This window comes from Equus asinus, chromosome 20 (assembly GCF_041296235.1).
Source record: "Equus asinus isolate D_3611 breed Donkey chromosome 20, EquAss-T2T_v2, whole genome shotgun sequence".
NCBI lineage: Eukaryota > Metazoa > Chordata > Mammalia > Perissodactyla > Equidae > Equus > Equus asinus.
In genome coordinates this window covers 46,233,561-46,249,260 of record NC_091809.1, presented here as the reverse complement: position 1 = coordinate 46,249,260, position 15,700 = coordinate 46,233,561, and the positions used below count along the sequence as shown (strand labels likewise).

The window sequence follows — 15,700 nt, the reverse complement described above, 5'->3', positions numbered from 1 at the left end:
CAAGGTAAGACTTCTCTCTCTAGGTTGGAGCCCCTGATACAGACAATGAAGAATCAACAACGGTGTTATGTAGACTTTTGTTACCTTTTTCTTAGCAGATTGGTTCTAGGGAAAATACTGGACCCTGCCTGCTCACTGGCAAAATGATGTTTGATAACTGCTTTTGACAAGCACAATCCAATTAGCCCCTTCACAGCATCTGCTGACCAAGACTAGATCTCGCTTATTTAAGTTATTTTTGCCTTCCATGGCTACTCTTAAAGCCTCTCTCACTGCTCTGGCATTTTCTGTCGGGAGACATCAGCTCGGTATCAAAACAAGGAAAAGGGGGCAATAACTGACTTGTTGGAATTTCCTGTTAATTTTTAAGGAATGAGATATTCACTTCAGAATTCATCTTCAGAACCACAGCACTATACAATCTGATTTCCAAAACAGGAGAGTAGGACCACAGTGTCAACCCCTCTGTCTCTCTCTCCAAATTAATATCCACGAGCTTCCCTTTCAGCCTTCCTTCTAGTGCTCTGGAAGGAAGGCAGGCGGGGATGCAGGCGTCTGGGTAGCACCCACAAACCAGGGCTCTGAAGAGGGTTACTGTGCAGGGCTGCAGCCGGACTTACTCATCCGAAACCTCAATGGACGACTTCTTGTAGCCAGACTTGCCCCTCTTCTTCAGCCCCGCAGACTTCCTCCCCATTCTCACCAGCAGCAGAACCACCACCGCCGCCGAGGGAATGAAGACAAGAATGGAAAGCAGGGCCACAGAGGAGAGCATGGTGCCAAAACCTAGAGGAGGAAAAGGAGAAGGTAACAGAGGGACACGTGGAAGGGCTTCCTTTGACACGACATAGGTTTCACTTTTGCTCGCATTTCTTCTGATTACAGAAGGAATAAATTCAATGTGGAAAAGGGAGAAAATACACAAAAGTATACAGAAGAATAAAAATTCACCCAGAATCACACTATCTAGGATTAACACATTGGTATCTACCCATCCAATCTTTCTAGGAGTATGTGGGTATGGGCCTGCATATGGGGAAGAGATTGCATATTTTTAAAAGTATGGATCATCTATTATATACTATTTCTGACCTCCTTTTTTACTTAATATTTGATAAAGAATCTCCATGTTATTAAAAATTCCTTCCAGACGTGATTTTTTTTTTTTAAAAGATTGGCACCTGAGCTAACAACTGTTGCCAATCTTTTTTTGTTTTTTTTCCTGCTTTATCTCCCCAAATCCCTCCGGTACATAGTTGTATATCTTAGTTGCAGGTCCTTCTAGTTGTGGCATGTGGGACGCTGCCTCAACGTGGCCTGATGAGCGGTGCCAAGTCCACGCCCAGGATCCGAACTGGTGAAACCCTGGGCCACCGCAGCGGAGTGCACGAACTTAACCACTCAGCCACGGGGCCGGCCCCAGACATGAATTTTTAACAGCTACACAGTATTCTACCACATTGAACGATGTATTGAATCAATCTTCTAATGCTGGACATTCAAGTTATTTCCCATTCTTTGAATCTATGAGTTATATTATGATGATCGTCATTGCACATAAGTCTTCATATTTACCTCTACTTCTTTAAGATAAACTTTTAAAAAGGAATTACTGGATCAAAGGGCAGATACTTTTAAGGCATCTGATTTATACTACCTAACTGTCTTCCTGAAACTCTATACCACTTTCTACTCCTGCCAGCCATATGAACATGCCCGTGTCTTTGAAACCTACGAGTTATTATCTTAATAAAATAAAGAAGAAGAAGAAAAAAGAGAGGGAAAGGGAGAAAGACTTGAGAAATGATAAGGCATCCACAATGAACCATAATGCAGTTCTGGATCTCTAAGTCTTTGGTTCAAATCCAACTAAGGACTAGAATGACCATTCAGTAGTCACCAGGGAATAATGTAGGAAAAAAAGTAAGTCCTTAACCTATTTTCCTCTGGTTCCATACTAAAAGGAAACTGCTGCTCTTTGCAACGTACAAGATACGTGCTGTGTCCCATCATTCTAGGGGGTACACTTTCAAGACACAGGCAAGGACATTGTCTCATAACTGAAGGAATGAACACATTAGGGAAACCAGAATGACTTCTATTTCACACAGATAACAACTCTCCATTTATTTAGGGGTTTGCCATACATTCCACAAAACCTCTGGTCACCTAAAGTTAAAATTTTAAAAAAGGATAATGGAGAAACTATGACAATATTTGAAGAAAAACTTCAGTTTGCAAAATAAAGATTAAAAATCCATCCTAATAGACAATTCAGGATGGCAGAATGTTCCGGTGACCAGCTGGCTCACAAAGATAGGTAGCTTTGCTTATCACTGCTCTCTCCAGAAAGCACCACAGTAGTCACAGGCACTGCAGACGAAAGTCGGTGGCGGTTAGCTTACCCCTCTCTGTGACTGTGAGCTCTGTCAAGGGAATATTATGGTGCACATCTGGCGGATTCTTCACAGCACAGCTGAATGTCCCATTGTCCCTTATGGTAGGATCACTTATGCTGATGGAGGCATCCCCTTTGTACACGTCTCCAACCCAGGAAATTCGATCCCGAAATGTACCTGCTGTGGTGGGGTACTGGAAGGACTGATAATGAAAAATCTAAGAAAGCAACATCAGGAGAAAAAAAGTTAATTTGGAAAATGCAACGAAAATGTAAAGTTAAGTAGGTCCAAAATAAAACACAAGTGCATAATGAGTTTTCTCCATCGGCAATTTTTTTTATGCTTTGTTTACCTCCATCCTATAGGTTAAAAGACAGGCTAATAAAACTTATCTGAAAAAGGCCTGATGAAAGAATCCTGGTATCCTAGCTCTCGAATCTCTTCTCAACTCTCCCTGAAGTCCTAAAGCAGGGGCAGTTTGGGCCTTGAGGAGACATTTGGTAATATCGGCAGACATTTTTGGTTGTCACAACTGGGAGAAGTACTCCTGGCATCTAGTGGGTAGAGGCCAGAGATATCGCTAAAACTCCTACAATGCATAGGACTAGCCCCCGCAACAAAGAATTACCCAGCTCAAAATGTCAGCAGTGCCAAGGTTGAAAAACCCTATCCTAAAGTAGCATCTAATATCCATATAGTACTTTGTGACTTGCAAATAATTTCCACACATTTACTCATTTGAGCCTGTTAACAACACTGAACTATACATGGGGCAGGTATAATTATTCCAAGTTTATAGAAATGGAAACAAGGCTAAAAACAAAAAACTAAGTCAGTTACTCAAAGGCATACAGCCAGTAAGTGGCAAAGGGGAAATTTTTTTTATTCTCAAAATCACCAGGAAGGTTTGATATAGTCAAGCCTCCCCAAGTTATCTATCTTGGCAATTAACAAAAACCTCAAGTCGAATGCATGATCAGTACTCAATGAATGTGCATTGAATTAAAATGCTGCTGCTTCAGATTGGTGATCAGACACTTCATCCCCCAAAGCATCTAACTATATCTGGTGGTAGACCAGGCAGGTACTACAGTACAATATGATCTCTCCCTCTTATGCAAGATTCAAGGCTTTCCTCTTTCTTTGTTTACTTGCTTCCTCCCCACTTAGGAACCCAGGCATTTACAACCACTGATTGCCCAATTTTCAAGAGCAACTTCCCAGAGAAGACGCTGAATCACTTACTAGGCCACTTGTTCATGCATTCATTCAACATATATTACTGCACACCTACTCTGTGCTAGGCACTGTGTTACACAAAAGGATCCAGTGGGAGCCAAACAGGGACAGTCCCTGCTCTCATGGGATTTAAAGCCTAGTGGGAAATACAGATATTAAGAAATAATAATATTATGTGTAATGAGTATTCCAAAGAGGGAGGTAAAGAATGCCTACTACTGATTATCAGCATTAATATAAAAGTGTTTGAAACTCCTTATTGACAAACCAAGGCCTGTTGTATATCTTCAAGATTAATCCAACCTATAAGTCCCAAGTCACACTAGCAATACTCAAATCCTTGCTAACTGATTAGTCTGACAGAATCCTGACTGACCGTGTAACTGCGACATCATGTTATGTGATCTTTAAAAGTTCCACTAATTCCAACTTGGGGGAGTTTGCTAATTTTCTGACCAGCCTCACAGAGAACAGCACCAACTGCTGTTTGCATTTAAAGTTGCTGAGCCAAGAAGATCCCCATTGCTTGCTCTGTCCTACTTTTGGCCAAGTAGGCAGAACCGAATAAGGTCAGCTATAGTTTCCCGACCACTCAGAATAAAGTGAACTATTTTAAGTCTAAAGAAAAAGGGACCGTAAATACAGCCTATCTTCCTTCACTGGAGCCACCTACCTAGCTCCAAGCTACGTGGCATTCAATAGTAGCTCCTAAAACACAATTCAAAGCTTCTACATTAACATCAAAGAGAATTTTTTTCCAGTGAAGGAAACAGGATAAACAAATTAAGAATACTTTCAAAAATACATGGGAGCTGGGGCTGGCCCCGTGGCCGAGTGGTTAAGTTCGCGCGCTCCGCTGCAGGCGGCCCAGTGTTTCGTTGGTTCGAATCCTGGGCACGGACATGGCACTGCTCATCAAACCATGCTGAGGCAGCGTCCCACATGCCACAACTAGAAGGACCCACAACAAAGAATATACAACTATGTACCTGGGGGCTTTGGGGAGAAAAAGGAAAAAAATAAAATCTTTAAAAAAAAAAAAAATACATGGGAGCTGGCCCGGTGGTGTACTGATTAAGTTCACATGCTCCACTTCGGCAGCCTGGGGTTCGCCGGTTCAGATCCCGGGCGTGGACCTACACACCACTCATCAAGCCACGCTGTGGCAGCATCCCACATATAAAATGGAGGAAGACTAGCACAGATGTTGGCTCAGGGACAATCTTCCTCAAGCAAAAAAGAGCAGGATTGGCAGCAGATGTTGCCTCAGGGCCAATGTTCCTCACCTCCCCCCACAAAATACAATCTTACATACAACTATGACATTCATATTCTTGATGGCATCGATCCTGAGCTAAAGATACTGCTAGAAGCGTAAAGAGAAAGGCCTTTTATAGCACTGCCATCTTCAATTAAACTCTACAATGGGATTTGAACCATAAATGTGTTTTATATGTGTGACTAAAGTATATTGCTTCTCATATTGTGAGACTCTGTCACCAACAGCATCTATCACCATAAGGTGCCACCATTTCCTTCAAAAGGAGCTATATAAATCAGTGCAGATGTTTATACACTGGGAGATGATGCCAAGATAAATATACAGAGTACACAAAATCTACACAAGCGGACACACCCATTGAGACAACTTGATAGCACAGGAAGTGAGCAGCTTTAAGAGAAAGGACATCTATTACTGGGACCGATAGAATTTTTCTATCCAACAGTCCTGGAAGTGTCCTTTTTAGTACATGGAATCTGAAAACAAACCTATGAAACTGTGCAAAAACAAACAACAAAGGGGAAGTGAAATTAAACCGCATTTCCTCTGAGCTTCTGACAATTTTTTTCCTATAGCTTCTTCACAAAATTCTTACATAAAAGAATAAAAAGCCCAACATGACCAAATGAATGTCATAGAGGGTCGAAGCTCATCTCCTTCTATTTAAATAGCTCATCTTCTATTCTAAGATGAGAAGCCCTAAGGAGTGTCTGAGACTTGGAAGAAAAAGATTCCAGAGCTGTTGCCCATAGGAGACTCGAAGAAATTTCCCTAACAGTGCACACTTACCGACTCCGTGCGACTGCTGCTGGGAGGTCGGTATGTCCAGTCTATGGTGAGTTTGTCAGTGACAGATGAAGTCGACCTGAAGGTGCATTTCAACTTGATCTTTTCTCCAACATAACCCCGGACATGGGCATCTGCCTTAATCTCCAAGGAAACGACGATGCAAACACCTAATATCAAAGCAAGCCCAAACACTTAAAAACGGATTCACTTGGGTGGAATATACAGATGTGAGTGAACAATATAGAGATGCTACTTATTATTTTTAAGGCTCTCATCAAAAAGCCTTGGCAATAAATATCTTCTCAGGCAAGCCCAAAAGGACAAGGAGCAGATATCTGCATTAACCAAGGGTAGCATTTTTGTCATTTTACAATATTAAATCATAGAATAAGAGCTTGGGTAAACATTTAAAACCTGGTCACATCAGCATTTTTCCAAATACAGACTTGTGGTTAAATTAAGTACAAACAAATGGGTCAACCCACAGCAGGCTAAGAGACAAAGCCACCCACTCCCCTCACACACACACACACACACACACACCAGGAATAGGACAGCTTTTGTGGTCTAAGGGACTTACCCCAAGTGCAGCACAGCTTTAACGTGAAGCTACCACTGCAAAGCCAGCAAAAGGAGAAGAGGACATTTTTTTTAAAAGAATTCTATAGAACTGTCCCAAGGTCCTAACTAGTTTTGTTTCGGTTTTTTCCTTTCTTAAAGCTGGTTAACGAATCACACATGCATTAAAGGTAAATCATGGGGAGACCAATTTAACGCATTCTAAAATGTAAAAATAAGATACCATTTTTAAACCCTCTAGAGACTTACTCTTTCCAAAACCACCTCAGATATCCAACTTTGAAGCTTCATCCCCCTCAAAAGAGTTGGCACTTTCTTCTGACCAACCCCCTCTGCTTTCAGAGGACAGGGAATATAAATTTATCTTCCACTGGGGCCAGCCCCGTGGCCGAGTGGTTAAGCTCGCACGCTCTGCTTTGGCAGCCCAGGGTTTCGCCGGTCCAGATCCTGGGCCCGGACATGGCACCGCTCATCGGGCCATGCTGAGGTAGCATCCCACATGCCACAACTAGAAGGACCCACAACTAAAACGTACAACTATGTAGCGGGGGGCTTTGGGGAGAAAAAGGAAAAATAAAATCTTTAAAACAAAATTTATCTTCCACTAAGGAGCCATTTTTTAGGAAAGTAAGCCACCAGCACGTTGTTTTTCCTGCTTCCTCCTCCTCCACAATAAGCCGTGATTCTTCTGGCACGCCAAAGGCAAACAGAGCAGTAAGGTTTCAGAAGAGAGTAAATCCACATACAGTCCTGGAAACCAGCAGTCCCTCTGGTAGTGGCAGAATGCAAACCCTAGCCCTTGCTGGCTTTGTGGTCTCAGTAAGTTACTTTATTTCTTCAGTTTCTCACCCTGGTGTGAATGATAATAATAGTACTTATCTTAGAAGGTCACTGTGAGGAATAAAAATGAGTTAAAACATGTACAACCCTGAGAAGCCTATCTAACACAGAGTAAGAGCTCCAGGTTAGATAGCTTCATCATCATTACTGCCGCCTCTTCAGTTCTGCCGACGCTCTCTCAACCTTTCCTAACACAGACACAGCTATGCGTCATCAGTTCCACTGCCTTTACCCCTGCTGCTTTGAATCATTTTTTCTTGCTCCTTTCTAGACAATCTAGTCTGTCCACATTCCTCTTAAAAGGAGGAGAACAAGACTGAGCTCACAACTCTAATAAGAATCTGCCCCATCCCAAAGATGAGGATTACTTCTGGTTCATCCACAGCATCCTCTCTGACTTTGCCAGGCTAAACTTGTTGTTCCTTCTATGCCTTTGCAAATGCTGTTCTCTGCCTGGAACATATTCATCCCTCAGCCCCTACTCTCTCCTAAGCCCTCACTCCTGACCCACCTTACTCATCACTCGAGATCCCGCTCTAAAAACTGGAAGGTGGAAATGAATGGATAATCTACACTCATGCCCCATTCCTTGATCCTAAAATGTAAGTATAGTAGACAGGTTTAAGAGTATGGATTTAGAATTAGACAGACCTAGACTTGAGTTCTAGCCCAGCTACTTTCTAGCTATGAGACCTTGATCACAGTTCCTAACCTGTTCAAGCTTCAATTTCCTCATTTGGTAAATGGGAATAATAACAAGACCTACTTCACTGGATCACTGTGAGGATCCAACAGGATTAAATAAGATAATACATAAAATGCTTAGCATAGCATCTGAAATAAAAAGTGTCAATAAATGTTAGCTATTATTATTAAAATAAACAAAATAAAATAAAATAAAAAATAAATCCAAAAATCTTTAATAATTCTCTATTGGGCTATAGAATAAAACCCAAAGAGTGGTAATCTGGCCCCAAACTTCTGCTACTCTACCCACCCGCCCATCCCATCCCCTTCACTGTGCCCAGAAGGTCCTGCCATTTCCCAAATTTACTACGTCCGTTCACGCCACTGTGCCTCTCTTTGAATATACCTTTGGCTGGAAGGCTCTCCCCATTCCTACCCATCCTGTCTCTTCCCATCATACCACATCCCCCAACGCTCACACGCCTTCAAGGCTCAGCTCAAATATCAGCCCCTTTGTGATGCTTCCCCAAATTCCCTGATGCAGTTCATTGCTCTTTCTTCAATGTTCTCATAACATTTAGTACATAATGCTATTCAAGCACACATGCCATTTATTGCACTCAATTTGTAAAGAGTATTTCCTCCATTAAATGGAAGCACTTTGAAGGCAAAAATTCAGAGGGAGAGGAGCAGGCAGGGACAGACTGGGAGAAGAGGTGGACAGGTCACTAAAAATTCTAGTGGAAGACCAAAGTGCTCATTAGTCACCCACTCTCTTCCCATCCCTTTTGTACGGTATGTTCAACATTCGTGTGTCCTCTACGTGCCTCCCTTTCCATTGCACCCATTCCGGGAAAGCTCAGCCCTAGACAAGCACGCCTAGACTGTGGCTGTGGTACAGTGAAGGTGAAAAATCACACAACTGCACAGAGAGTTACCATAAGAAATTTGTGAATTCCACCCACAGTTGAGACCTTAATGAGACATGGTGACCCTTTAACCAGCCTTGGTCAGCTCCTCTTTCTGATTCCTCCAACCTTTGCTATTCTCTTTCATCCCCTGTGCAACCTCCAAATCCATCATTCTCAGAAGAAAATGTCTCCTCTTACTTCTTCAAGAAACTTGAGGCTATACAAACTGCCCAGCCACACACCTTCTTGTGTCTGTACCTATACTCACTTTCCATCTGAAAGAGTGTGGTCTCCCTTCTCCTACGCAAGGCCAACCTCTTCTGCTCTGCTCCAGATTGCTCCCTCCGAGCCCTGCCGCCGCAGTATAATGCTCTCTACTATCTTCAACCTCTCCCTTTCCAGAGAGGCCCTCTCCCCTTCAGCCTCTAAACACACAGAGATCTCTCCCATCCTTAAAAACAAGTAGCAATAAAACAAAATAATAAAGTTTCCTTAACCCTGTAATACTTCTTGTACCAACTACTGCCCTCTCTTTCCTTTTTAAGCCAAGTTTGTGAAAGAGTAGTCTATGCGTGATGTCTCCATTTCCTCCCTTCCCATCCACTTCTGGACCCCTACAGCACAATCTGGACTCCACTACCACTTCTGGGAAGGGCATCATGTCTGAAAACTGCAAAATCCAAGGGATAAAAACTTCAACAGGCACTTTTCTATCCTGATTTTACTGGATCCCTCGGCAGCAGTGCCTACTTGCTCCTTGACCTTCTCTATCCCAGGCTTCTATGACAATACTCTCATTCATTCACTCATTCTTCAAACATAGATTTATTGGGCACCTGTTTTGTGCCACTCTGTGAGCTTGGAATTAAATGTGAGCAAAATAATACACTCTCTGTTTTGGAGCTTAAAATACAGCAGAAGTCCAATAAGTTAATCAAAAATCATAAAGACAAATGTCTAACTATAAACTCTGATAAGTACTATGAAGGAAAGACAAAGAGAGTGGCTATGAAAACTGCACCTGTTATAATAGGGGAGCAGAGAGTGGTTAATGAAAGCCTCCCTGAAAATGTTACGTTTGAGTCAAGTTTTGAAGGAAGGGTAACAAGGTAAGGAAAGAGAGAGCATTCCAGGCAAATGATACAGCATATGCAAACATCCTGTGCCAGAAAAGAGCACAGTCAGTCAAGGAACTGAAAGGAAAGCAGGATGGCTGAAAAACAAAGAGCACGAGAGAGAATGAGGTGTGACTAGGAGGTAAGCAGGAAGCAGATCACGCAGGACCTTAAAGATTTGGGTCCTTATTCTTAGAGCAATGGGAAGCCATGGAAAATACTTAAATGTGAGATTGAGTGAGAAGAGACATGAAGTTTCTATTTTTAAAAGATCACTCTAGGAAAGACACTTAGAAGGAGTCAAGAATAAATATAAGGGGATTACTTAGGAGGCTACTACAATAGTCAAGTGAGAAATAAGGGAAGTTTGAACTAAGTTGGTGGCAGTGGACGTGGACAGAACTAGGAAGACAACAATACTTACAAGGAAAAACCAGCAAGAAGTGGTGACAGATTGGATGTGGCATGTTAGGGAAAGGGAAGTGTCAAAGATAACTCTCAGGTTTCCAACTTGGTGATACCATTCACTGACACAAGGAAAACTGGAAAAGTACCAGGCTTGGCAGGGAAGACCATGAATTTGATTTTAGATAAGTTTAAGGTGCCTTTGAGATCCCCAAGGGATAATGTCAAGGGGGCAGTTGGTTTAGGGCAGGGGTTAGCAAACCACAGCCCACGGGCCAAATCTAGCCCACAGTGTCTTTTTGTAAATAAAGTTTTATTAGAACACAGTCATGTTCATCCATTTATGTATCACATAGGGCTGCTTTTGTGCTACTCCAGCAGAGTTAAGTAGTTGCAACATGAACCATATGGCCCACAAAGCCTAAAATATTTATTTTATGGTCCTTTACAAAAGTTTGCTAACCCTGGTTCAGAGCAAAGAAGAAATATGGGTTAGAGCTATAAATCAGAATCTCATTAGTCTCCCTCCAACCAGCTCTCCACGCTGATTGTGTTACATACACACACACAAACTCCACATCTCTGACAGTTTCTATCCAATCTCTTTGTGAGGCTCCTCCTTTCCTACCCATCCCTTAAACACTGGTGTTCCTTAGCGTTCCACCCCGAGCCCATGGCCCTTCATTCAACATGTTCTCCTTGGACAATCCTATCCACTTTTATAGATTTGACAATCACTAATAGGCTAATGATTCCCTGGTCTATATTGCTAGCCATGACCTGCCTCTGAATGTCCAAATGTTACTGCATATGCCCATTTGAAATTGAATGTAGTGAACTTTTGTTTGTTGCCAGCTTAATATCCATTCCCTTCACCTCCTTTCCTAACAATACCCGAATTTGGGGGGGGGGGGGGCGCGTATCTACCCTTTCCCACGTAGCTCCTGAGCTTGGGGGAAGATGCCTCTTTCAGTCAGGGTCCAGGCAGGAAATGGAAGGCACAATCATCTGAGACTTTGAAAAATGTATGGGCCACTTTTCAAAGGGACTTTTCTCAGGGTCAAGGAAGCCAACAAAGGCACAAGCCTTTACCATCCCCAGGGCAGAAGAGGAAAAGGGAGGAAATGGTTCTATCAGAACCTGGTAAGAGCTGGAGCTGTGGGCCACCTGACAAAAGCTGTAGCAATAGAGAGACATAGCCACTATGGATCATACCACTAAGACAGGGACGGAGCAGGGAAGAAATTCCCTGGTGCCTGTCTCCTCCTGCCCTCCAATCTTCTGCCAACTCCTCCCATTGGCCAAACCTGACTAGAAGCCAGGGAAGGAAGCCTGGATGATGCAGTCTATATGGTCAGCTTTCCAAGGACTAAAGACGAACTGAGAAGGGAAGTGAATAGATGTGGTGGGAGATAAGCAAATTAACTAGCAACTGACCCTACCCCCAGCTCTGGGGGGTGACCCAGACTGGCCTAAACCAATCATTACATCCAGAGGTGTGCTGGTAAACAGCTAAAAGAAAAAAAAGACAATTTCTCTGATACATTCAAGCCACAAAGGGGAAGTCTCTGAATGCTGAATTAAGAAAAGATGTGCATCTTTGGCTCTCGAGAGCCAGTAGGAGCTGGCTCCAGCACACTATCCTCCTGACCACAGAGATATGTTTGGGGTTAATATGTGACTTAAGCTAACCCAATCAAGGTAAGTTTCAGAAAATCTCCCTGAAAATTTATTTAATGCCTTCATGCCTTGTTTACGTTCCTTTCTACATCTGGAATTTTCCTCTCTATCTATAACTAACTCTTATTCTTCTTTCAAGGTTTAACTTTGGTGACACCTCAGGAAGTCTTCCCTCTTTCCTCATAGCAGATTAAGGGACCTCTTCTGGGCACTTCTTCTGTGCTCTCATGGTTTCTAGTGCATTTCTCTCTTACTATCAGATAATTCTAAAAGTATCTGTTGACTTGTCTGTCTTCTCCAATAGACCCTGAGGTCATCCAAACAGAGCCTAGCACACTGTGGATGCTCAGTAATATTAACTAAACCAACCCAACAGTTTCCTTTTTATAAAACAAAAATTGTAACAAAATAAGTATAAAAATTAAAAGTTCTGAGCACATTTGGTTACTGAATTATAATAAGTACACCATTAATAAAACTACCTATTTACCAATTTCTTACTTGTTAATATATTCATGAGCATGATTTTGCCACAAAGTTATCAATATGTAAAGTCACTTGACTGAAATGTAAACACTGCATAAGTAGGTCTTAAATATATAGTCATAGAAAAGTAAGATCCCTGGACGAGCTAAACTAATCTACACATCAGGGTGTTGGTTTCCCTTTTTGGGAGGAAGGGACAATGACAAAGGAAGCACAAGGAAGGTTTCTGGAGTATCAGCAACATTCTGTATCCTGATTTGGGTGCTGCTTACCTACCTGTGTTCAATTTCTGAAAATTCATTGAGTTAAACACTTACAATAGGTGCACTTTTATCTCTATATATTATACTGAAATTAAAAGGTTTTTAAAATCAATGGATGTAAAATAATTTGTCCACTCCACTCAAAAAAAATATATACTAATCCAATGTTACATTCATTCAGAAATTTTTATCCTAGGCCTAACGTGTTTATGGATGTTTATATTTTCACCTGAGTAAAAAAGCATTCTTGCCAGGTAAAAGCAGCCAACTACAGAAATACTCATAATAATTAGCAAAAATTTTTTAACCTTGGAAGAAAAGAAGAAAAATCACATTTAAACATAAGTAATTTCATACACAGAACAAAAAAAAATAACAAAACTCTCAATTTTGTACACTCAGTTTTCCAATATACAAATCTGTCAACCTTTGATTCATAAAATTGTATAATTAAACGGAAAAGAGAAAAGTCTAGGAACCCTAGGCTGCCTAATCTATTGTTTCTATGTACTCTGACAACTTATATAGCAGGACCATCTTTATAACTTAGGGAGAAATCAAACAAGTTAATAATTTAATGGGCCCTATCTTTGAAGAGGAAAAGCAAATAAACACTGGTATGAAACCAAAGTCTATTGCCTAACAGTTTCAAAACAAAAGTAAGACCCCAAAATACGGATGAACCTTGAAAACATGCTAAATGAAAGAAGCTAATCACAAAGGAACACATATTGTATGATTCCATTTATGTGAAATGTCCAGAATAGGCAAATCCACAATAATAGAATGTAGATTGGTGTTTGCCAAGGGCTGGGGGAAGGGAGGAATGGGGAGTGACTGTCAATGGATATAGAGTTTCTCTGTGGGGTGATGAAAATGTTCTAAAATTGGTTGTGTTAAGGATCGCACAATTCTGTGAATATACTAAAAACCATTAAATTGTACATTTTAAATGGGAAAATTGTGTGGCATGTAAATTATATCTCAATAAAGCTGTTATTTTTAAAAAGGCAAAAAAGATAAGTACATACAGATCATAAAATCAACTTTCAATGTTTGAATTATTTGGTCTGCTAGATTCAATGGATGCTTTTCAATATAAAATGGCATCAAGTTTAAGAAACCACCCACAACTTCTAGAATTTTTTTCTCAATAGGACAGTATTTGAATATTTCCGTGAGTGTGTGTGTGTGTGTGTGTGTGCGCAGAAGAGAGAGAGAAATGAAATTGGGAGTATTTAGGGCGACAGTAGGTCAGCCTAAATATTATATTGCAAAAGAATTTGGCAGAAAAACTGGACACTTGGAATGACATGGGCAGCTGGGAGGGATTAGGGAGTATGCTGGCAGCATGAATATTAGTCATCAAATAAAAACTTTGCCATCTTACCTGCTGAGATGTAGAACACCTGAAATCTTTATGTTAAAGGTCTCCTTCAGAAATTCCCATTTACCACAGGGAAATTTTATGAAATTAATTCATTTTAATGCTAGCTCTACTAACATGATTTCCCAAGAAGACACACACACACACACAAAATCCAGTAAATAATTGCACCCTAAAATGATGGCAATTAGGTTGCACTGAAATTTATGAAATTTGAAAATTGCATGAAAGTAAAGCTTACTCAAACTTTAAGAATATGTCACAGTGTGAATACTGTACTTCTGATATTAGTTAACAGATTAAAATTTTAACAGAATTGATATGCCCTTTCTTGTCTTTTTACAAATGTGTTATTAAAATGCTAACGCAGTCGCTTTTCTGTGAACAAAATGAGTCTGTTAGAACGAAATCACAGCACATCCTTTCTGTGACTAACAAACGTTTTACTTCACAGCCATCGACAATCACCTACAAAAAATAAAATTACCAACAGTCATAATTTTCTCTCCCAAAATTACTGGGACAAACTATTGAACATCAGAATTGCCCTTTCCTAACTAGGATACACAGCCCACAAAACCACAGCAGAGTCAATCACTGATAACAGCACAAGATAACAGCTGGTGCCACCAAAGCCAGAGCCCTCCGTGGTTCTAGCAAGCGGTGCCATCGCCACAACATCATGCAGTCACGCAAGGTGGTCAAGCTCCCAGCCGCTCAGCAAAGAACTGACAGCCTACCAACTCCCCCCAGTGGGTGGTGGTTATGAGAAGACAACCACCTCCTGACACCCTCCTGCTTCTTTCCTTCCCAGAAGCGACGTGGGGGCTTTCCTGAGACCCCCCACCCGGAAGCGGAAGAGCGACCATCTTCCCTTACCGCCCCCCCGGCCGGAAGTGGGGCAGAGCCAGCCGGCGCACTCACCCTGAAAGAACAGGACTGCCAGCAGTGGGAACAGAGCGCAGCCGCGGCCTCCCGCCGCTCCGCTCTGCTGCATCGCGACCGCTCTCCAGATGCTTGCACACCTTGTTTACGGCTCCCGGTAACAACGCAGGTAACACCGGAAGTGACGTCAGGGCGGGAGGCAGCGAGAACTCTTAAAATGGCGATTGAAAGTTGCCATAGGAACATGGCTTTTTTCCAGAACCACACCTGGGTTTGCTCACCGATCAGCGATTCTTGACTCTCATTTAGGAGTTAATTATTCGCTTTTGCTTGACAATGAAGTAGGCTACAGACTTTGGAAAATTTAGTTTATTTTTATGGAATTCTGCAGTACTAAATAGTCTTGATCCTCAGACTCTATTCCGGACGTCTGTTTTTAACTCCCTACAGATTCTTTTATTTGAACGCTCTCAGAATAGATGTCTATACATTTAGAGTTCAAAGGGACCTAGGAGATGATACAGGATCAGTCAATAGGTAAATATGTGTTAGGCCTTCGTGCTGAATTTGTGCCTCAAGTCTCTGCTTCGTGTTTTTTCGTGTAGCTATTACAGCATCCAGATCGGTACCTATCTAAATTGGGCGTATATTAAATTGCTGTTGACAGTGACAATGATGAAATCATTATGACATATAATAGAGAAAAAAGGAACTGAGATTTGTTTATCTTTTTGTTGGAAAAGTGAGAAAGTA

The 15,700-nt window shown here is 41.6% G+C and overlaps 1 protein-coding gene across 2 annotated transcripts in view; it reads right to left on the bottom strand.

The window, feature by feature from the left end:
* Positions 1-15,700, bottom strand: part of MPZL3 (myelin protein zero like 3) — a 25,013-nt gene extending 9,313 nt beyond the window's left edge. The window contains exons 1-6 of one of the 2 annotated variants that reach the window (XM_070490203.1): positions 14,803-14,946; positions 14,066-14,091; positions 6,290-6,324; positions 5,710-5,876; positions 2,406-2,616; positions 621-786 (exon numbers count right to left, since the gene is read on the bottom strand). In XM_070490203.1, coding sequence (XP_070346304.1) covers positions 621-786; positions 2,406-2,616; positions 5,710-5,876; positions 6,290-6,324; positions 14,066-14,091; positions 14,803-14,931 — 734 coding nt within the window. In that variant the 5' untranslated portion in view covers positions 14,932-14,946. Of the gene's footprint in view, positions 1-620; positions 787-2,405; positions 2,617-5,709; positions 5,877-6,289; positions 6,325-14,065; positions 14,092-14,802; positions 14,947-14,986 lie in introns of those variants that run through there. The other variant, XM_014855586.3, reaches the window with a different exon arrangement.